The sequence below is a fragment of the Hyposmocoma kahamanoa genome, unplaced genomic scaffold (assembly GCF_003589595.1).
Source record: "Hyposmocoma kahamanoa isolate Upper Pololo Valley unplaced genomic scaffold, ASM358959v1 81, whole genome shotgun sequence".
Classification (NCBI taxonomy): domain Eukaryota; kingdom Metazoa; phylum Arthropoda; class Insecta; order Lepidoptera; family Cosmopterigidae; genus Hyposmocoma; species Hyposmocoma kahamanoa.
In genome coordinates this window covers 9,147,997-9,172,432 of record NW_020654080.1, presented here as the reverse complement: position 1 = coordinate 9,172,432, position 24,436 = coordinate 9,147,997, and the positions used below count along the sequence as shown (strand labels likewise).

The window sequence follows — 24,436 nt, the reverse complement described above, 5'->3', positions numbered from 1 at the left end:
AGTTTCCGTGATGGGAACGATACCAACACGCTACCAGCTTACTTGTATTTATTTAACTTGCAAAAGGGGCTTAAATTTGTGTCCCTACTTTGCATAGTTTATATTCAGTTTCGAGTAGGGAAAGCTCTTGTGAGAGCCTCCGCAATTTACCTTTCTAAGAGGCACCTAGTGTTTCAGATAAACAAATTAATTAATTATGTGGTTGTTTGAAAGCGAATTATTAACTGTTTAAACGAGATGAAAATTAAAAAATATTTAAAAGCTAATTCATTATCTTTAATCCTAAATATGTCCCACTGGGCAGAGGTATCCTATAAAAGGAGGATTTAGGCCTTAGTTGGCCACACTGGCCAAATAAAGGTTGGTACTTCACTCGTTTCATCGCAATGTTTTCCTTTACCGTTGCGTTAGCGAGACGGATAGGTTACTAGGAATTGAAGTCACAGGGTACATGCAGCTACAGGAATCCAAACTCAATTGAGAAACAATCCTTCTCGCAGTACCTTGGTGATAGTAAGCATTTTAAATATAATCATAACGAACTGCCTCTGTGGCCGAGCGGTTCCCATGCTGGTCTGTTACGCAGAGGTTCGATTCCAGGTCGGGAAAAATATTTCTATCACACCTCACATTTATTTCTCTCGAAAGTTTTGGTGTATTTGTGGTTGTCTAAGTGTGTGTCCATAGCACCCGCAACTCAGGGGTTCCCACGAGCGGGGTTATGTGGAGTGTGTGGGCGGGAGTTTGTGCTTTAAAAAAAATGAAGGATATGTCCATTAAGTGACAAAATTTAAAACTTAATAATCTCAGTACAGAGTACTAAAAAAACAGACCTGAAAAGTACGTGGAATTACATATAATTACCAAGTTTTATTGAAATCGGTTACCGGAAAGTGCGCAAACCCGGATGCATCCCCTAGTTCGCCACTATACGGGACTTGACACAGGAGATAATAAAAATCGTTTCTCACTACTCAAAGTATATTGAGAGAAAAACGCCTTGAATTAAAAAATAGTAAAATCAACCATTAAAATAATTGCTCATTATACTAAAATTTAAGCGCTATTTATAAAAATGATCCTCATGCGTGAATAGCCACCCTTAGAGATGGATGATTTACTTCAAAATTAAATGGGACTACTATGGAGGTACCCTCTTTCCAATAAAAAAAGAATCATGAAAATTGGTTCACAAATACCAGAGTTATCGCGTAACATACATACAAAAAAAAACTGTCGAATTGAGAACCTCCTCCTTTTTTTGAAGTCGGTTAAACATTAAATAACCAAATCCAATGTCTTAGTACGAATAAGTCGCAATTGCAAGCTACAGCAGCTATAATGCTATTAGCACTGTCTATCCCTCTGTAGAAGAAACTCTATTTGTAATAATAAGAAAAATAAAAAAAAATCAAATTTTAAGAAATAAAGCAATGCCATGACACAAGATATTATGTTATGTATAAAGAACGTCGCAAGTCAAATAGACTGCCGGGGTATAGATTATGATTTTGTGAACAGAATGAAAGTTTCGAAAAGTAGGTAAGAAGTAAAACACAATGGAAAAAGAAAACAAATGTTTTTTGTTATTAAACATGAAAAATATTTATAAGTCAAGTAAAATCTTATTATGTACAAGTACTTACTTCTAATATTTTTCATGTTTGTTTAATAACAAAAAACAACGGAAATGTGCAAACAGGTTATTGATGACTTTACTGCCTACCATGTTCGTAGCTGCACTTATAATCTATGACCGGAGTGCATGCGTCCTTATTACATTCGCTACAGGAATATTTTATTACCTCTATATCTTCAATTAACAACTGATTAGTAGAATAGACAGAAAAATAATTAAATTATAGTAATAATGTTAATATTTTTGCTAAATTACGATGTGATTCCTTGTTTGATTTATTTAAAGCGGTAATTCGTGCATTTTCCAAATACATACGCAAGTATTTTTTGTTGAAATTTGGATGAAATGACGCAATTTCACAAATGTCACTTTCGTCTCTTAATTCGATGCAGACTATGTCCGCCGTTTATTTCATTTTTTTTCAACAATTTTAAAATTGATTAACTAGTAACTTTATACCAAATAATTATTAGTAAACGTTTTTGTAATCAACAATAATTCTTAGATAAATAGAATATAATATGGTAAAAAGTCCTCAAGTATAATTTCGTAGCTACATATCAACCTATATATTCTGGTATTTCTGTTTTCTCGAAAATATTATAATCCGTTAATTTATACGATTTCAATGGAGCACTTGCTGTATTATTATTTTTCAAGGATACATCGATTGAAAGATAAAGAAAGTCATGTTGTGAAACTAGAAACTCACTTTCACGTGTACAAATTGAGATATTATGAAGTTTACTCAAGACTTTTTTGTCAATGAAGATAGACAAAGGATATTTGTGTACAAAAATCCGAACACGGAACATGTTTTATGAAATTTTAATATTAAAATTCTAATAGTTTCTCTAAGGCGAAAGTAGTGCAAGCTGGATAGGTACTTGATACATTTATTGTTTTTAAAAGAAACTCAAACGGTATAAATTTCCAAGGGTTTTGTTTTGTTTATATTGACAATCAAATATTGAATAAAGCGCTATGTTACCACTCGATACGACTCCATGATTGTCCTTGACACGTGTAAGGAAAAGTCAAGGTCTTGAACATAGATAAATATTTACCATCTTTTGAACAGCGACCGCTTAATAAAATTCTATCTTCAAAGAGTGCGTATAAAGACTTTTTTTAGGTAAATATTTAAAAATTATTACAAGAAAATCTTTGAAGAATTCTTATAAAACTTCTTTTTATATATTATAATATACAATATTCTATTACTTTGTTGGATATGTCTTTGAAAATTGATATTTTATTTGTTTAACGCAACTAGACATAGAATCGTATTTTTTTAACCGACTTTAAAAAAGGAGGAGGTTCTCAATTCGACTGTATGTTCTTTTTTTTGTATGTATGTTACGCGATAACTCCGGTATTTGTGAACCGATTTTTACGATTCTTTTTTTGCCGGAAAGGGGGTACTTCCATAGTGGTTCCATTTCATTTTGAAGAAAATCATCCACTTCGAAGGGTGGCTGTTCACGCATGAAGATTCATTTTTATAAATAGCGCCTGACTTTAATTTAGGAGCAATTACTTTTAGCAAATATTTAGTTGATTTTGCTATTTCTCCAATTCAAGGCGTTTTTCTCTCGATATACTTTGAGTAGTATCGTAGTGAGAACCTATTTTTATTAGCTCCAGTATCAAGTCCTGTATAGTGGCGAACTAGGGGATATTTCAATGAAACTTAGCAAATAGATGTAATTCCACGTACTTTTGAGGTCGGTTTTTTTAGTAATCTGTACTGAGATTATGTTATTTTACTTTTTGTGACTACGGTACAAGTATAGTGTACAAATTATTACATGAGTGTATGTACATATACTCATGATTTTGTATTTCTATTGGAGTATGCAGAGGCTATCAATTTGCGCAATCCTCTTATTTCACTAACTTCGTCAATCTTTTCGTATAAGCCCTCCTAGAGCGCACTCCAGTATTTTTAAGAACATTCTCGATTCCACCCGACTGCGTCTCTCGTGGTCATTCTCGTTCAATGTTGCCTTCCAAGTTGGCTTCATATATCTTTTTCGCCATCCTACTTTCATTCATCCGCTCCATGTGTCTCAACCATCCCAACATAATTTACTCTATGAGTTTTTGTCACTACGTCTCCTTCAACCGTTTTTTTTTCCATTCTATCTGTTCTAATTTCTTCTTCTTATCATTTTTATGCTTATTTTATCAAGACTATATAGACTTTGAATAGTATGGTGCCATCTTGACTACGCTATCCGTAGAGATCTTCCCTCGTACAGGTATTAAGGCACGAGAAGCACACAGGTAAGTGCTGCATGGAATGTGTTGGGACACCACAGTCACATCGGGTTAGACTACCATCCCTGAGCGCCCATTAACACATCTTGCCTCTGCAGCGACCTACTTGGGCGCGAAATCGAAAAACCGTTCAGGTATTCTCACTCTGTCACGTACGGTTATCCGTACCTTTCATATTTTTCTCAGCTTATTTCTACTGCATTCACACTATACTATTATATCCACGAATACTCGCATACGTTAGTGTTGGTACCAAAATAACGTTATGAATTGCCTTTCATATTTCTCAAATACGAACTGATTGCACATAATCCATTTATGACCCAGTTCATTACTTTTCTTTTTTTCAATATTATTTGAATGTCTTCTTCACGTTTACCATTTTAATAAAATCCGAAGTATGTATACTCTTTTATTTGTTCAACTTTCAGTCCATGAATTTCTATTACGCACTCTATCATACTATTATTTCTTTAAAAAACTATTACTTTGATTCTATCTACATTCACTGTCACGCGTTATATCTATCATATGCAATTCTTTAGCATACGATGCAAGTCGTACATGATCATTGATGTACAAAAGAATTAATGAGTATTCACTCATTCTCTAACCTCCATCACTGAATACATTGAAGAGCACAGTGACGCTGCACATTCCTCTCGGACACCCCGAGAGATTCCGAACCAATCAGTGCATGCCCCGTTTATCCTAGCACATGCCCTTAAATCCTCGCTCGCAAACTCAAAGCTGACAAAAATGACCACATTTCAATCCTCACCACTCGATCGTAAGCCTTCTTCAAATCAAGGAAGGTACACTGTACAATTAGTTGTTATTTCCCAGATGTTTTTAATAATAATAAAGCACCACAAGATACATACAATGCTTTTTAGTTCATATAATCCTTTTCCTGCATACCACCGCACGTCACGTTTTTTCATTCATCTCTTTTTCAATATAAATTCTTCTATACCATTTTCAGGCATTCTTCAACAAATTAGTTTCCCAGTACAACAAATATCAAAACAATAACAAATTCAGTGTCTGTTTTGCAAAAAAAAACATCGATTTTCAACTATTGTCGAGTTCAAAGAATATGTAGTTCTATGTATCAGTACCTTTAAATCTAAAATGTAAGCAATAGAGTGTAGTGGACTATTATACTACTTTATTTTACTAGGGCGGTAAGTAACTCATTGCAAATGAGTTTGTTATAACCCTAACTTTCGCCAGACCATTGCTTAGTTCTTTAGTCATTAATTTATATTCTTCAGTATTCATATTTTAATTTCAAGCATTAAGAAACTGCGTAGGAATTTGCAAGTGGTCTCTGTTCTTTACAACATTGTACATAATTCTTTGTCTCCCAGGTATCTGAAAGAGCGTTTCAGCTTTCTCAGGTCCCAGGATAAGCCCTGTCGTTCTATCGTTAGGTCCCAGTTTATTTTTCCATCATTTAATTCAGGTTTTTATTTTCACTCCTGTGCTGTTCATGCGGTCAGACGTTGGAACGCACTTCCCATTACTGTTCATAATAGTAAATCCTTAGCTATCTTTAAAATGAGAGTCAAGGATCACTATTTATCCACTGTTCCATCTATTTTATAGATATTATAATAGGAAATATGCATTTATCTAAGTATTTATATAGTCTGTAGTAATTTAATATTTTTGTTATTGTTTTTTAATATTATTTCATTACATAATTTAATTTTGTCTTGTTATGTACGTAAACCAGTTATTGTAATTATTTTGTCCTGTATTTTGGTCTGCAGGAAGAAATTTCTTTTGGAAATACAGAACCTTTTGTTTGTGTTTTCCGTTTTAGTAAACGTGATTTGTGTTTTCCTGTACAACAAATTATTACATAAATAAATATTAAAAACTCTAAACCTTTTATCTGACCTTGTAAAAGTGTTAAAAACAAACTTTTTCGCCAAGACGGTAACATTTTAGAAAGCACAACTTTTCGGGAAAGGTATAAAACATAAAACTGAAACTCTCAGGTAACATGCAATGAATTACCTTGTAGCCTTACATCATTATTGAAACTGTATTTGAAATAGACGCACAAAGATTTAAATTCAACTCAATGCCACTTGCAATAAGATGGTTGGAAATCTAAAGTGTAAAGAACAGCATGCCACTGACTAAATTGTAGTTTCTATTGAAAATTTCAGTAGCTTAATCGTATTCAGTTTAAACTTACCCGTTCGCCTTTGTCGCCTTTGGGGCCATGTAATCCTCTTTCCCCCTTGTTCCCTGGATAACCCCTCTCGCCCTGAGGGCCGGGGAGGCCCATAGGACCTCTTTCCCCCGAAGGCCTAGACACAGGATTACCGGACCCGTACAATCCCGTTGATTCCTGCGATGATGGGAAAATTATGAAGGGACATGTAGAACAATAACAAAAGGGACTCTAGATGTTTTGATTTCAGATGTTGCAAGATTGCTTATAAAATTATTCGGTTTTGTTAGTTTAGATAATAAGATTTTACATCAAGATTGGTAACAAAAAATGGGTCACGGTGAAAAAGGTAAAAATACTTATTATTCTTTAATATTTTTGGTACATATTGTTCAGTACTTAAACAATATACAATCTATTTCGAGGGCCAAAATTAAATACAGCTCAATAGTGAAGTAATACACATATAATTATTATTTTACATCAAAAGATGTTTTATTTCACATTTTGATAATTACCATAAGTGCAGAAGTCGCAGGACCAGGTGGCCCAGGTGGACCAGGGGGTCCTTGTGGTCCAACGATACCGTCAAGCCCTGGTTCACCTTTCGGTCCTGGTTGTCCTTCTACTCCTTGTGACCCCGTTTCGCCTCTCTCCCCTCGGTCTCCTTTTGGCCCTGGAGGACCAGCTGGACCTGGGTCTCCGATTTGACCCTAAAACAAGTACAATATATTAACATAATCATCAACAATAAACGAAAAACCCGTGAATATCCCCTGTAGAATAGAATCACCAGATCATCCACATAGTGGCGCCAGTGAACGTGTATTTTCAAAATTCGAAATAGTATGTTCTGAATCAACACGCGTCGACTTTTATAGGGTCACAACGTGTTCTATACATGTTCTCGTCTTTAGTTCAAGATTTACGTAATTTTGCAAATTGGTTGCATTTTACGGTCTCATGGTAAGTATAGGGCTCGACAGTATAAGCTGAATGGGGTCTTACTATTATGGGCCGGTTCAGATGACAAGCGTAAAACGAGCGATTGTGAACGCTTATGGCTACTTATGAATAAAATTCGTTTACAGTCGGTTTTTAAAAATGACGTTTGCAGTTTCCAGTTCTTGTAATATTTTAAATAGTCATGTGGTTGTTGTCGATAGTTTTATTGACGTGAAAGAACTTAAAATTTAGCAAAAAAAAATATATGAATTTTATAACATTGTAATGATTCATTATTATTGAAACCAGTTCGTGAAGTTCAGATGCACGGTCTTATTCTAATGCAAATTTTCGCCCTATTTATAGATTCTATCATCACAGAAAAAATTACGGCTTTAAAACGACAATAAGTGCGAGTAGCAATGGAAACATCTACAATCCTTATACGAAATAACTATTCGTCCTTATTTATCCTCTTTGTGTAGTATTGAATTTGAAGGAAACATCCGAACCGACTTTCCTAACTGATATTTTGGGGTAAGTATTTATTTATTTGGTATCCCAACAGAACATGTACAACATTCAATACAAAATAAAATTTAATATCTATCTTAGTGTATATATCCCAGTAACAGGGAAACTCAGCATTCTTAATTATGACATCAGACTAACAAGTAAGGAACAGAAACAAAGAAAAAAAAGCAAAATACAATCCTCTCAACATAACACGTGAGTTGCCATGTACACAATAAAAATTATAAATAAATGTGAATTTGGAAAAATACGACAGTGAGACTTTTTATCCTTGCAACACAAAAATAAAATCGCTGAAATTCAGCGTTTTTTTGTTTGAATCGGTTATATGTGTCATTAAAATATCTATTTCAATAAAACCACTATTAATTGCATCATACTCTCTGCATAAGTGTAAAATTGAGGAGTTTAGATCGAGGTCAGTTCTACAATGAGGAATATGGAATTTTTTTTTATATCTTGGTAGACGACTTGGAACAACGAGATCCACGTCATCAATGATTTGTTTACAATCTATTTGACCATTAAATAGTATATGTAGGAAACAAAGATCAAGTAACTTACGTCTTTTACATAATGATAGCATTTTAAAGAATTTTAGACGGTTCTCATATGGGTGTTTGTACCTTAGATACCTTTGTTTTGATTTTCATGTGGTTGCGTAAAGGAATATTGTCAGCGTTTTATTTTATCATAAATATATTTTAATGTGACCCTGGATAGAGTTTACATCTATTGGAACATTAAGCAATCATAATGAGTAGTCAGTCGATAGTCGATAGAATATGTATTTATCAACTGCAATCACTAGCTGCTTGCAAGCGAGCAACATGTATGTATAATGAAGTGACATTTTACTCTGTCTTGAAAACAGACTATGGGCTCATTCAGAGTGCAGGCGCGGCCATGGCGGCGGGTGCGGGGGCGCGGATAATGTTGTCGTCCCTTTCACAGTGCCGAAGCAGCTGCGAGTGGGTAAATCCACTCGTCGAAATCGCTAACAGATGCTCGACCAAGCACTATGAAAGGTACGGGCGGACCGAGCCAATAGATCTATCCACGCCCGCGCCCGCCTCAAGGCAGGCGCCGGCGCGCGTAGCCACTGTGAACGTAAGGAGCGTCTACGTATATTAATTTAAATTACACTCACCCACGCCCTCCGCCACTCAGAATAAGGCCTATAGTTGTCAGCGCGTTTTAACAACGCGTCTTAACGCTTGTCATCCAAACCGTCTTTGACGCGCGCCGCTAGATACGTTAACTATGTCTCGGTTTCTAATTTGTTTCGCATTTTTTTTGCTTTGACATTGAAATAAGAAATGTGTCTTTTCTTCATAATAAACTACAAGAAATGTACTGTTCATATTAAGAACTATAAATACGGGATGTTATTTAAAAATGTTATACTTATTATACGACAGAGGAATTTCCCTTGAGAAGGTGTTGTTTTATGATACCAAGTCAGGGGACGAACAAGTTGTGTGCCTGCTGTTAAGCGACACGCCTGTCTATAACGGTTGCAGTGCCACTCAGAGGGGCATTGCTGTTGTCACTCTGAGATGTGCCTGTAATTTCAACAACACCCTTTACTCTTTAAAACTGGAATACAATAACGCTCATATAACATAAATAGGTAAAATGTCAGTATTTCGCTGGGTAAACTCCTTCACAAGGAGCTGTATTGCTACCAGGTCCGGAATTAATGGCAACATGTGATATGCCGAAAACGAATTGTATTGTTTAGTAATTTTGATGTAAATATTCAGGTCACTTGTGCCTCCAGCTCGCGTCAAACATTCCGCGTCCAATCAACAAATTACTGGCAAAAATACGTTCCGTTTTGAAATTTAAATTTTGCAAATGTTTTTTGTTTCCGACGAATGGATTGAATTTTCATGTTTTTTTTGTTAGTATATTTACAGCGGAAATGGCTACGTCAAATTATATAGTAATTTAGTTTTTTTTCACAAGTTAATTTCTCGCCAAGTACAGTATTAATAAAGGAACGTGGCCTGTTTAATAAGAGATAGTATTAAAGATAAGATTAAGCAAGAAATATTTCTACTAATGCAGAGCGTCGAACTTTAATGCTTTCTTTATTATAGCTGGTTACAAATTTCTCGTTGCTTTTAACTTTTATTTGTTCTCCTAATCTTTTTTTTTTGTGTCAGACAACAACACCAATTGCCTGGTTTCAGACTTGGGCATTTCGTACTATGAGTACCAGAACAACGAAATAACTCCTGGGTACTATCCAGAACACTCAGACCAGAACCAACTAAGAAAAGTTCATTTTCCAAATTTGTCCTTAATTGAACCTGCGACCTCCTAGGTTCAACAATGCAAACCAGTGGGCCAACGAAGTGGTCCAAAGAATAAAACGGGTGAAAAAATCTTAGTAGAGTACCTTCACCTAGATAGTAAGGTACTTCAATTACGTATTACACGAACCTCAAGAACGTTAACCACAGACCTCAAGAATGTTCTCGAAAATTAGCTAAGTGGAAATAGGAGTGTGTACGTATTGGACCCTAACATAGGCCGTCTCTAAATCTGCTCCAGACTGAAAGATAAATGAAGACCTTTTCGAAGTATGTCTGACGTTTATTCTAGAATCTAATGAGCTTCTTTATTAAGTTATATTTCTTGTTTGGGCAAAGAGAAATAAACATGAGGAGAAAACCCACGCAATATTAATGGATATAGATGTAATTTTCTACTCATTTCATAAATATGGTTAAAGAATATATTTTATTTTAAAAACAAGAATAAATACGCCTCACATCGACGGCAGTCTATGCTTCCTATTAGGATCACCCACATATAAATTGTAAAATTGTAATCTTTTTTTTTTATTTGTTTGGGTCAACAAACAGTAGACAATTAAAATTTACCTGTAACTAATTTTTTTGCACTAAATGTGTAATTATTGTGTCATCAACACCGTTAAACACTAATTACTACAAAAAGCCAAACATTCAATATCAATTTAAAGGTTTTTGATATCTCTTATATAATACTCACCTGGGCACACTTAATGATTACACCCTGTATAGTCGAACTCGAGATAACAGATCGATACGTATGTATTATGTGTGTATTATTTATGTAGGTATTATAATATATCCTTTATGTATAATATTTATTATTACGTAATAAAATGTATATTTTTTTACCAATATTGTAAAAGATATTCACATCATAACTAAACTCTTGTAAAGGTAATGTAATATGTACATTCACATAGACAACCACAAACTACTTATTTTTTGGACACCCAAACTCACGAGAGAAATTAATATAGGCCATACAAATATTTCTCCGGGCCCGGGAGTCGAACCTGGGACTTCAGCATGGCAGTCCAGTATGGTAACCGTTCGGTAACCGAGGCAGTTATCCGATCCGGCAATGTGCTGAAGGCGCAGGTTCGAGTCCAGCCGGATCGAAGGAATTTTTCTTAGTGTTCGATCTTTGTACTCGTTGTAATAATTATAACAAATTAGGACGTTATGAAAATTAGTATTCATTCAAAAGGGTACTCCTATATTCTAGTAATACTGCGCTTAGAAACACATAAAGTGAAATGACACTACGTATCTACAATATTGCGAGGGAGATTTTTATTTTATTTATTATTGTTTAGTAGCAGTAGAGCTCCTTGTGAAAGAGTTCGTCCAGGGAAGTTTTTTTTTTTTTTTTTTTTTTATAAAATATAGGTGCGCATTTGACCTCCATCTCACCTGATGGAAAGTGACGATGAGGTCGACGATGGAGCATGCACACCTAAATAATGCCTATTCACTCTCGCCTTGAAAAGGTCCAAGTTATAACGTTCAGGGAACAAGTCTGCAGGCAGGGAATTCCACTCCATAGCCGTTCGCCATATAAATGTGGAAGCGTAACGCTTCGTGCGAATCTTTGGAATATCCACAACATAGGGGTGGAACCCAAGCCTACGCCTAGTCCCCCGGTGATGGAAAGGGGAAGGCGGAATTAAATCATGTAATTCCATCGCACACTCTCCGTGATATATCCTGTAAAATACCGATAAGCAGGCAACTTTACGGCGGTGTTCAAGGCTCTGCAGCTTCGCCTCCACTAATTCCGAGTCACCTATAAGCCTCTTGGCACGGTTGTCAATTGAATCCAAAGTGGCCAGTTGATATGTCGCAGAGCCATCCCAAAGGTGGCAGCAGTACTCCATGCACGATCGGACTTGTGCTTGGTACAGCTGGAGCAACTGTCCCGGTGTAAAGTACCGCCTCACCCTGGAAAGGATCCCAAGCTTCCTTGCTGCATTTTTGGCCGTGGATTCAATGTATCTGCCGAAGTTCAAATTGGACGACAGGTCCATTCCAAGTAGCTGGAGACAATCGGCTATCGGTATGGATATATCACGAAAAGTCGGAGTCAGCTCAAAGGGACTCCGTTTTGTGGAGAATAGACACGCCTGCGTTTTGGTAGCGTTAAATTTGACAAGATTGGCATTGCCCCAATCGGAGACTGCCTGGAGTGTCAAATCTAAACGGCTAACCATGGACTCTCGACAAGACTGGATTTCCTCTCCACTGACCCTTGCATTGGTCAAGTACCTATCTACAACTGTGCTGTCATCAGCATACGCAAAGGTACCTGGAATTAACATATCATTGATATGCAGCAGAAAGAGAGTTGCAGACAGTACGGAACCCTGAGGAACTCCGGCATCTATCGCCATATGTTCGGAAGAGTAGCCTTCTAAGACCACTCGAATCGAACGTTCGCTCAAGAAATCCGAGATCCAATTGCAAAGGTCAGTGGGAAGCCCATAAGAGGGAAGCTTGCTTAAAAGGCTTGTGTGCCAGACCCTGTCAAAGGCTTTAGAAATGTCCAAAGACACTGCAAGTGCTTCGCCTTGCTTTTCTATAGCCTCGCTCCATATGTGACAGGCATACACAAGAAGATCCCCAGTAGATCGCCCTCGTCGGAATCCGTACTGGCGATCACTGAGGAGATCGTTGTCTTCAAGGTACGATAGGAGACGGTTGTTGAGTACACGTTCCATAGTCTTGCAGAGTATGGAAGTGACTGAGATAGGTCTATAGTTGACAGGGTCAGCTCTGCTTCCCTTTTTTGGTACAGGTTGCACGTTTGCAAGCTTCCACGACCTGGGAACTACACCAGTCTCAAGTGAGAGGCGGTACAGGCGTGTGAGAACAGGAGACAACTCAGGTGCACAGTTACGCAGGACTATTGCTGGAATTCCATCTGGCCCGCTAGCTTTATTCACGTCTAGATTTCGCAGAGTTCTAAGTACCTCTTTTTGGCGTATGCGAACTGGCGCCATAGTGCAGCCAGCCTGAGGTAAAGTAGGTGGTAGGGTCCCTGCGGCATCTAGACGCGAACTTTCTGCAAAGAGTGAGGCAAAGAGATTCGCCTTCTCTTCCGCAGTATGAGCCAGCGAACCATCCGGCCTCAGCAGAGGTGGCAAAGATGGGCGACAAAAGTTCGATTCGACCGCTTTGGCCAGGGACCAAAAGGATTTGCTGCCTGCTGGATAAGAGGCAAGCTTGGCTCCTATGCGGCGCACATGGTCGAACTTGGCCCTACGTAACATGCTTTTGCACTTCTTGGCGGCCTTATTAAAAGCTTTCTTCATGTTCTGAGTACTCGGAGTTTTGCGTAGTCGAGCATCTGCCCAAGCTTGGTACGCGGACTGTTTACGTGCTTCAGCACAACTACAATTAGCGTTAAACCATGGACGAGCTTGGGGTCCATTGGGTACATCAGAGTATGGAATGTAATACTCCATACCCAAACGCAAGACCTCGACTACAGCATCAGCACAGCTCGACGAGTCTCCTGAAGTAAAGCACGCCTGCCAGGGATATGACGCAAAGAAATGGCGCATTTCGTCCCAATCTGCTAACTTGTATCGCCACACCCGTCTCATACCACTAGGGCCCTGATCGGGTGGGGAGTATACGGATACAGTTTTCACCAGACAATGGTCGGAAGTACCCAGTGGGGCCTCCACAACCACAGAGTATCGGTCCGGATCAGTTGTCAGCAGAAGGTCCAAGCAATTAGCCGTATGGGATTCAACATCTGGTATCCTAGTGGCGCCACTGACAAGCTGGGATAAGCTTAGCGTTAACGCAAGTTTACGCGTCTCTCTCCCAGCGTGATCGGTCTTCTGGTATGGGAACAACCATTCTTGATGGTGTGCATTAAAGTCCCCCAGAATGACTAGTTGCGCCGCTGGGTACCTATGCTGAATCTCATCAGACGTCTCACTTAGATATTGGAACAGCTTGGTCGTCTCCTGATCTCCACTGTGCGATCGGTAAACACAGCAGTACACTATTTGTGTAACTCCTGTGTCAACCAGAAGCCATAAAATTGAAAAACTCGGTGCCTCAAGGTTCTTGAGACGCTTGACACAGATGTCATCGCGAACGTACACACAGACTCCGGCACGAGGTACGAACCTGTGCTCCAGAGTATACCCGGGGTAGCTGAGGTACGCTGCGTCAGTCGGACATCTGATCTGCGTCTCTGTGAGGAACAGCAGCTGCGGTTTGTCGGTTTCAAGGTGGTAGTGGACCGAATCGAGATTTGAGTGCAGACCTCGGATGTTAGTGAGGTGCACTTTTAGTGGGAGGACGTGCAACCGCTGTGTATACTTTTTTCCATTTTTAAAGTTTTTCATTCTGTTTTTGGAGAAGTGAATAGGCAGGAGGAAGGCAGTTGAACGAGGCACTGCGTCGCGTTCAACCAAGCAGCAGACTCATACTGCCACACGAGGTTACAATCGGCTTGGAGACCGCGGGGACGCCCGAACCCCCCCGGAGATGGCCACCTGGTCCTCCCTTCCGGTCGCCAACCGGCAAGGTGGAGCATTCCGGGATTTTTCGTTGGGTGGCGGGGCAGCCTTTCACGGGTGGCTTTCCCGCTACTTGGGCCCCCAACTTCCCACGGTCGGCCAGCGGTGCACCGTGCTTCGGATCCCGCTAGCCTCCAGAACCGAGTGCTCAGTGTGGCAGTACAAGCAGCTACAACTCGCCGTCAGACGCAATGCAACTGTTCAGACCCGACCTCCAAGTACTGTCACTTTACCTATTTCTGCCACCTAGCTCACATTACTGTGTTACGGTTTTGAAGAGTAAGAGTGCTGGTGAAATCTTTGTGATTTTAAGCTCAGAGTAACACTGCAACTGTTAAGCTTACTACCGATTATGGCCTAGGCTTACTACCGACCATACGACTAGTTTATCCCGTCACTTGATATTAAGAAAAAAAATCAGTAAAGTGTCTTCGAACGAAGAGCTTTGCAATTTGGATGGTATGGACTATGTCAAAAATACGTCAAGCTTCAAGATCCAGATTTAAATTGAACTCTATGTCGCTTACAACAAGAACAGTCCAAGATGTGCTTTTGACTGCATACGAGTTGTGTAATAATTACGCCATCATTGTTTTTCAGTAGCTGTAGAGCTCGTTGTGAAAGAGTTCGTCCAAGGAAGTACTGCCACCACACCTTTTTTGCCGCCAAGCAGTAATGTGAGCATTAGTGCGTTCCTGTTTTGAAGGATAAGAGTGCTGGTGAAATCACAGGCACCTGAGATTCGTCAGCTTACGTCTCATAGTGACGGGGGCAATGGCAGTGACTCTCTTTGTGGAACTGGAACTGCTATGAACAGGCGTGTCGCTTACCACAAGACGCATGACTACCTCGTATATATACTAGGCAGTCAGCGTCAAAAATTGTTGGTTGGACTGAATAAACAATATCTATACATTTGATAAATACAACCTTATCACAATCATTTGAAACTGCACTTTCAATTGTTGTCAGTTGAATTTCAAAATCACTCAAAAGAGCACCTTTATCATTTTCCCATAGAGTTCATTTTCATTAAACGTCAAAATATTTTTGAACATTTTGAACGAACAAAACGAAGAGTCTATTTACATAATATACTAATTGCTCCCAATTTGCCTAAACCAATTTAGGTAGACAGGTAAATGAGCGTATGTGACGCGATCTTCGCCTATACTGTGTGATTCTTATATCGACGTAGATCTACCTTGTAGATAATAAAGTGAACGACATCTATAAATTCAGATTTTTTAGAAGCAATGTTTTAGCCGCTCACGCGATGCGCTCATCCTACCTCAAAATGGCGGCTATTTGGTTTCGCAAATTAGAAAAGGATTTAGTTTAAATACAAGTTTTTATAAATAAAAATTATAATTCTGCATTGCTAAATAAATACCCTCCGTACTACAACAAAAACATCTCAAATAAAATGCAGTAATACACCGCAAATCCTGCACTTAAAAAGCACTAATGAAATTTTTGGTGTACTTGGGTAAATATGATAATATTCCGTTTGAGTGGTTCTAACGTTTACCATGAAATTACTCCTTAAAGTATAGTTTATAAACATTTATATTCAGGGTAAACTTAAAAAACGCTACTTACGGTATGTTTTCAATAAATAAACACCGAAATCACTAGCCCAAACAATAACACACACGATTGTCGTGACGTATTTTTTAAAGTTGTTTATTTTTTTAAATGACAGACCCAGGCATTAAATACTTTATGGTTTGCTAGAGTAGTTACCGAAATAGCAATTAGTATTAGTTCTTTTACCTGTTATAACTTCGATATCCGATAAATCGGTATAAAATCATCACCGGCACCTCTAGGTGTGGTATGCGTCTACGGCTACATATATCGCGTGAGCGGCTATGTAATAAGCAGAATAAACCAGAAAAAATATAGAAGAATCAGAAGTACCTAATTCATTTATTTCAAGTAACATTGAGACACTTAATATCTATATTGATAGGGTACAAAATTATACATAATAGACATTGCTGGATACATGCAATTCACAACAGTGTCTCATGTACGACCGCAATCGAGCGCAGGATGGTGTTGGGGCTGGCCCATACCTAGTGCACCCTGGACGTGTTTCTCTTGCGCATAGTCGCGTAAAAGCAATCCACTTTGCGAATATTCCTGACGCGTTACAGAAGCGGGGCAGCCCCACCACAGAACGCATTATTATACTGAGTCCGGAGGTCCCGTAGGCTCGTTGCGAATAATATCTCCGCAAACTGCACGTATTATAAAACTACAATATGCTCTAAACATGTTATTGAAAATGAAACTATTTTTTAGGATCTAAACTGTGTATACTTGTTTTTTGCACACAATTCACGTTTAGAATTCACTGTCGCGGCTGTCTCCAGGGTCAGTTTCATTTCCAATATGTAATTATCACGAAGAACTAAGAACTCAATAGTAACTATTTCATTTAAACTATTACCGTTTTTCCAGGAGCTCCAGTTGTTCCATCATCACCTGTAGGCCCTTGAGGTCCAGGCGGACCCTTCAGCTCAGGCATCGTCTCTAAGATTTGGGAGATGTCGTTGAGACTACATTTGCAGGATGCTGATGTCATTACCTGTCGAGAAAGAAGTATGTGGGAAAAGTTATTTTAAAGGTGACGGAACGATTTATACTGTTTCCATAAAATGGTATATATTTTCATACCGGTTCAATAGCCCCGCAGCTCAGGCTCTTAAATTATTCATAGTCTACTATCCTAGGCGTAAGAATAACGGTTAATTGGAGAACTTAATTTCATATCTCACTCTTTTTTTTTATTAAATCAGATTGTTGCAAATTGAAAATTGAACTTCGTAGATATAATTGTATTTTCAGTTTCATTTTAGGTGTTCAATTACAATGGAGTTTACAAGTAACTACGTTGTCAAAATGACTCGGCTCTGCAGTGTACTCAAATAAAAAAATACGAAACTTTCAGACGTAGAAGCCGCTAGATTGGATTACTTTATCTGGTTTCCCAGTTTAATGACATACTGCACTTTGGTTTGGAGCAATGCCGCCGATATTAATAAAATCTTTATCCCTCAAAAACATACCGTCATGGTAATTTTCACTCTATATTAGAGTATTTAAGCGACTTAATTCCCTTGTTGTAAAGAAATTAACTATTAACTAAAAATTAACTAAAATTGTAAAGAAGAATATTTTCATGAAAAACAGTCGTCTTTAAAAAGTCGAAAATACATTTAATAGGGGCAATCACACGTTCCTATAATAAAATTTCGATTGATATTCAAATTTTGCATCTACTGGGTTTAAACCTATAGTATAACAAAAACTTTATCACTAACGGTCATGTTTTATAGCTTCTGTGTTTGGATGACAAAAATCCACGGTACTAACCGTTTAGCTCTTTCGGGATGTTTCTGTTTTTGATTTGAATTAATGTTTATCCACAAAGAACAATCGGTAGAGTTTCCAATTCATTATTTTCAGAGAAATTTGTTTTACGCATTAGTAGTATTGGTTAATCAATGTAACGATTTCAAGTGTAATTTGTTTACTTATGGAAAAGTCCTGCTTCCGTTACCCTTCTTTTTGGTATTCATTACGTAGTGGGATAATAATATATGTTCACCGGTCCGAGTCGGTTCCATACATGTGATCCCTAACCCACTTGAGTGTGGAGGCCTTTTCGCCCACATACCTACTGCTATTTTCATTCTGTATATTATCGGTCTCGTATCTAACTATTATAGGTAAAAATACATTTTTAGAGTACGCATTTATACAAGATGTAACAAAAACTATTATCACATTTCAGTTGCTAAATGTATGCATGATATTTGGCCAAAAATATATTTAAAATTCAAGAAAATATATTATAATTCCACATTGTAACTAAAAACGGCAAAGAAAAAGATTACAATGAAACTTTGGTGAAATTACAGGCACATGGGACTTGTCAAGTTATGTCTCAGGGTGACTGGCACAGTGGCAGTGCCCCTAAGATCTTTGCGATTAAAAGCTCTGAGTAGCACTGCAACTATTATGGATAGGCGTAACGCTTACCACCAGGTGCGCGACATCCCATCACTTGGATTATAAAAAAAACAGCATGTTAGATGAAATTCACGTAACTCTTGGAAGACGCGGAGTTATCAACCCGCTAATACGGGTTGGTCGCCAATGGTCGGCGTGGTGGCTCATGGCTTCAACATTTTCCTAGGTGGAAACCATTGCTTAGCAATGAGGCATATGAGTTGATTAAAATGAAGATTATAAAAAGCAGCCGCCACAAAAAGAAAAACAAAAAATAAAATAATGTTATTTGTTACCATGAGTGCATTTACCATTTGAAATAAAGTGATAATTTCTTGTTACCCTGTATAATCAGACAAATATATTAATAAACGAAATAAAAATGTTTATACTTACACTGATTCCATTCTCCGCTTTCTCTCCATTAGAATCTGAAATGGAATTATTCATTTCAACATAATTTGAACAGACGATTTCATTATCTCCTGTCATGTATTTACGTATCATATATATTATTCCAGAGAATATTATTACATGCGTGCGGAAATTAATTTGTCTGAATTTGCTCAATATGAACTTATTACAATATCAGACTCGGGGGCAGGTTTTATGAAATTTAATTTTGTTCGATATTAAACATTAAGGGTGCCAAAGATTTTGATAAAAGCGCTGCAGTGGTGCCACTGTGGTATGGCAGTTGCGCGACTACTAATTTTCCCACAATATTTAGAAGCGCATTTGCAGCGCCGTTGTAGTGACACGCGCGCGTCACCCTTGCAGTCACAATTAGTATACTAAAAATCACTGAAGCGCTAGCGGCTGCTATGCCACAGTGGCGCCACTGCACTACTGCAGCGCATCTACATGCGTCTATTTGAAGGCGGCCTAAGTTTTATATTTTGAATCCCTAAATTATGTGTATTAGGGTTACATAAAAGGAATCGTTGTACCTATGTATGTATTATGATTTTTGTCTATTGCTTGTTTGTTTTTAAACTTTTGTTGGCAACCAGCTGTGACGCAGCCTCTTTCGTAGTTATTTTTTTATACATTTTACTATGATTTATTTTACATATTATTTAATTTTTTTTACATTTTTATTATGAAAAGAGATTAATATACTTAAATAATACATTAGAAAATATCTTTTCCAGCCCACTGTAGCTGTGTTAAAGAAAGAAGTCAGGAAGTCTGCGGGATTGATTACTGCACAATAAAATAAGAATAATGAATAAGTAAAAATTGTTTACACTTATATCAAACTATTACACATAAATTTAATAATAATAATAATATGCAGAGGGGGTTTTTAGACGTTTGACAGTTGTCACCAATTTCAATCGAACTTCAAGTTAAATAGCTTCAAATGTATTTAAAAGTTTAACAAGTTTAGTGTAATCGGCGATACTTCTAATACAATATAAAAAGTTTAAATAAAAGTATTAGATAAACCCAAGCCAACCAAGTCGTTCCCGCCGGAACTCGACTCGTAAGGTCGTATTCTAGAACTCTACTCAACGCTCAAGTCAGGACTTGAGCACAAAGCACTAGAAATCATGCTCAATTCCTTGCCATTAGGGTCGTATTTCCAGTGCTTGAAATCATACTTAAGTCTGCTCAAATCCTGACTTGAGCATTGAGTAGAGTTCTGGAATACGACCCTTAGAAACAAATTGACTGCACCGATATCTGCCTCATTTAACCAAAATTCGGTCGAGGCAGTCACTATTCGAAAGAAAATCTTAACACCGCGATGCTGAATTTAGATAAAATAGGTCAATGACATCTACAGGAGTTGTAGTTGCTTAGGGAAATCTATTGTATAAAGTAGACATGTTGCAAAATTATAAATACAATTCAGATGCTTTGCAGATGTGCCCAGGTATCCTCATTATGAATTTAGAATACAATTTTGTGCATAAATTCCCAAAAAACTCAAAAGTGCAAGCCCGGATTCAAATTCACCACCCTCTGCTTGAGGCTTGTTTTATATATAGAAAGATAACAAAATATATTGTATGCTCGTACGTAAAGTATACACACAATATATTTTGTTATCTTTCTATTTTTTTTTTCTATATCTAAAGCCTACTGTCATTTGTTACCATGTGTGTGCAGAGGGCCGTGAATTCGAATTCGGGCTTGCACCTAGGAGTTTTTCGGAATTTGTATGCGAAATTTAATATGAAATTTACCATGAGCGGTGAACAAAAACATTGTGAGGAAACCTGCACACATCTTCAAAACAATTTAGTGAAGTATGTGAAGTTCCCAATCCACACAGGGCCCATGTGGGAACTACAGCCAAGCCCTCCCTGTCCCTATTGTTATAGGAGTTCTGTGCTCTGCAGTGAGACCCTACATAGGCTAACTATTATTATTTATGTTTCGAGATTACATTTGATACTTTCGAATTTGTTGACACATTCGAAGATCGATTCTCAAAGAAACTATACCTATATTTAATTTTGTCAATGGCAAAGTTTTGTCGACCTTAGAAGATATCGTTGCTAGACCACAAACCTCGCTCGAAATTACGTAATATTTAATTCTAATTATATCAGAAGGTATATACCTGATCGTAAGAAAAGTGGAAGGGAAACTTGGGCGATTAACGTTACTTTGATACAATCAAAAGATAAGTGGGAGACACGTTATTCAAGGTAGGAAAAATCAAAGGGACGTGACAAGGTTATTACCTTAAATGCTTAAGATATCTAAATTTACTTAAATAAAATATTCTTTTATTTTGATTGATATGAATAGATAACTGCATTCACAGATTATTTGAGTTGAAAAGCTTACATGAGCCGGTAAAGTTACTATTTTATTGGCTGAGTGAAGAAATAAAATTTCTCATAAATGGCGCTTAGGCAAAAAAGTCGTTAAAAACCAAAAAACAAATATTTGCAACAAACACATAGAAAAATACGAAAGATCTGCTGGTTCGTTCAATAGTTCAGTTAGGAGAGCGTCGAGCATGGATTACTTGAAGGCACTAGTTCGAATGCAGCCGGATCTAAGGAATTTTTCTTCGTGTTCGATTTTTGTAACAAACTACTGGAGTAATTTCACTAAAACTAATTAAATACATTTATGACATTAGCTGAGTGGATCCTTTTACATACGCCACATCCGCTCACATGACATCTCCTTAGTACCCAATAGTGTTGACTATATTTGTGGTCATTTCATTACCTATTACAAAGATTAAAATCTTTAGATAAATCCTTGATTACTTTTATTTTTTTTTATTTTAATTTTGCTTTATCTTTTTTTAAATTTCTTCCTGTGTATTTTTGTGTTGTGGCGTTTTGTAATAAATGGTTTCTACTCCATTTTAAATATCATGGAAGTAAAACATCCTAACATTCAATTAACTTAATTTTAAAAAATGTTTACTGTACGTAAAATTGGCTATCTTAAGCATTGAATGAAGTTCCCCGTCATGTCTTTTTTCCACCCTGTATAAGGGGGTTAAAGAAAAAACTTTGATCAGGATAGAATGGCGTTTATTACACCGCCAAAAACTAACCTCGTAAGCCTAAGGGAAAGATAGATTCCTTTTATTATTAAATATTCTTCAAATGATTATGACTAGAGTAATAGGTTTCCTTAATACGTTGTGACATATAATTTTCTCTCGATATTTCGGAGCGGCTTGTCACTTCATGGTTACGGGTTGACTGGCAGGTGGCAACCGACAACTTTAAGGATACACAGACATATTTATCTACCTATTGACATTGTATGTCCTTGAACCTCGTAAAGGGAAAAAATCTCAACCGTGAAACACATAGTTTTTCGTGATAGTAAAGGTCTCCTCAAATTTTTTGCTCTGAGGAATAGGGAGCACGAAAGGAGTCTCCCCACACGTTGAACCATTGCTTTCCTGTACATCTGGTACAACCTAGGATCCTTTTACCATGGTGGCAAGCATTATGGTGTACGCTCTCGATGTGATACGAGTAAGAAGAAGATGTCTTTCTCTGACATCGCTGCCTCTATGCAATAACGCAGTTTTATTGTATAAGGTCCTACTTTATACAATAACGCAGTATTACAGAACATTGGATTTTGAACGAATCATTCAGTGACGAATAGAGCATGACAAACTTTATCGTGAATAAAGCACGCAAGAAACTTTTGATATAGGAAGGCCTTGAACTTATGATTAGTTCTAAATCGTAGAATAAAGGCAGCTATACAGATACAGATACAGGGTCCGTCCCAAAAGTATCGAACATTTTTTTTGGGAGTGTTGCCGAACGGCGGGAAGCGCTCCGCTTGGCAACAGAAAGTGGTGGGGGGATCTAGCCGATACAGCGCGACCGGTCCCAGTTGGCTCCGAGCACCTGGAGCGGCAGGACGTGCGTTCGCGTAGAGCTCTAAACGACACCTCGTCGAAGTTTTTAAAAGTAGCGCGATGACGGATCCGTTAGAACAGAGGTACGCAGTGAAATTTTGTGTTCTACTCGGCAAAAATACTGTGGAAACCAACGAGATGATTAAACAGGCCTTCAAGGACAATGCCTTGTCCGAATCCTCGGTCAGGAAGTGGCACAAGATGTTCCGTGACGGAAGGGAAGAGGTGACCGACGAAGCCCGCTGGTCCCGCAGCCTCCCTACAGTCCTGACGTCGCCCCGGCAGACTTCTTCTTGTTTCCCAGCATCAAGTCGAAGCTCAAAGGCAAGCATTGGGGCACAATTAAGGACATCCAAGAAGCTACGACGAGGGCCCTGAAGGACCTACCCGTTGACGTCTTCCAGGGGGCCTTCCGGGCATGGAAAACTCGCCTACAAAAGTGCATCGATGCTGAAGGGTGTTATTTTGAAGAGTACTAATGTATGGTACCGATAAGTTCAATAAAAGTATTTTTCCTGAAAAATGTTCGATACTTTTGGGACGGACCAGATATATGGAAATGGATGTCTGCTGAATAAAATAAGATCTTAAACAGTGTGGATAAAAATAATAATAATAATGAGACATATATGCACATAAAACGACCTGCCGCTCGTGCCCGGTATCTTTGAGTACGCAACTCTCTACCACTGTGCTGTCGCTGTCAGTGTAAGATTGTGACCAAGCGTGTGTCTATTATTTATTATAAAAAAAACATTTATTTATAAGCACGTTTATAAGAAAAAATATTATAAGGGTACAGTTTCAGATACATAGTAGAATCTAGTGATGAAAAGGATGGAGCATCAGTACGACATGCTGTTTTTCAAGTTCCACCTTGATACATGGACATTCGCTGCCAAGAATTATCAGACTTCACAACAGTTTAAATTTGTAGAACAATAAAAGGGCTTTAAATTAATTCATTATTCTGACGAGCATATCATTTTATATTAATTGTAAAAGAAGAGTAAATAACAGATACGATACTGAAGCAGGTTTCAATTTCTTTCATAAATTTAAATTCACTCAAGTGACAAATAAACTAATGAGAAACTTAAAACGATACAAAGAAACGATTTGTTACAATTTAATGCAATTGCGATTTCAATTTAATGCAGCAACATTGTGATTACTGTACGTTAAGTAGCCTTTGATTACACTCTCTTTTGAAAGTAATGACCACAGAACCATAAATACAGTAGAAGTGGTTAGTTAGCGTCCGATGCGTGCCAACTATAATAGGTCGCGGAGGACCTACTTGAGCTCGGTCAGCCATTTTCGCTTTGGATTTCGTGCAAATTCTCTAAAATCCTATAAAAAGTTATTGTACTGTTTTGGAGTGTAAAAATGTTAGCCGCACCAAAAATATTATTCGTGGTGGTATTTTATGTCATTGGAACCTCTTATTTTAATAAATTTTCAATTTTCTGTTTATCGAAGTATTTTTGTTATAAGTAACGAAAGTAGACCCTAAAATATGGTCGCTTCTTTTTTGGGAACTAAATTAATAACTCCAATTCGTCGTCTTTCAGCAATTAACGGCTAGAT

At 37.6% G+C, this 24,436-nt stretch overlaps 1 protein-coding gene across 1 annotated transcript in view; it reads right to left on the bottom strand.

Moving 5' to 3' along the window:
• The window catches only part of LOC113234077 (collagen alpha-1(XVIII) chain-like), a 139,285-nt gene that overhangs the window by 35,473 nt on the left and 79,376 nt on the right, over positions 1 to 24,436 (bottom strand). Inside the window, exons 4-7 of the mRNA XM_026469319.1 lie at positions 18,877 to 18,911; positions 16,916 to 17,053; positions 6,632 to 6,826; positions 6,135 to 6,290 (exon numbers count right to left, since the gene is read on the bottom strand). Coding sequence (XP_026325104.1) covers positions 6,135 to 6,290; positions 6,632 to 6,826; positions 16,916 to 17,053; positions 18,877 to 18,911 — 524 coding nt within the window. The remainder of the gene's footprint in view (positions 1 to 6,134; positions 6,291 to 6,631; positions 6,827 to 16,915; positions 17,054 to 18,876; positions 18,912 to 24,436) is intronic.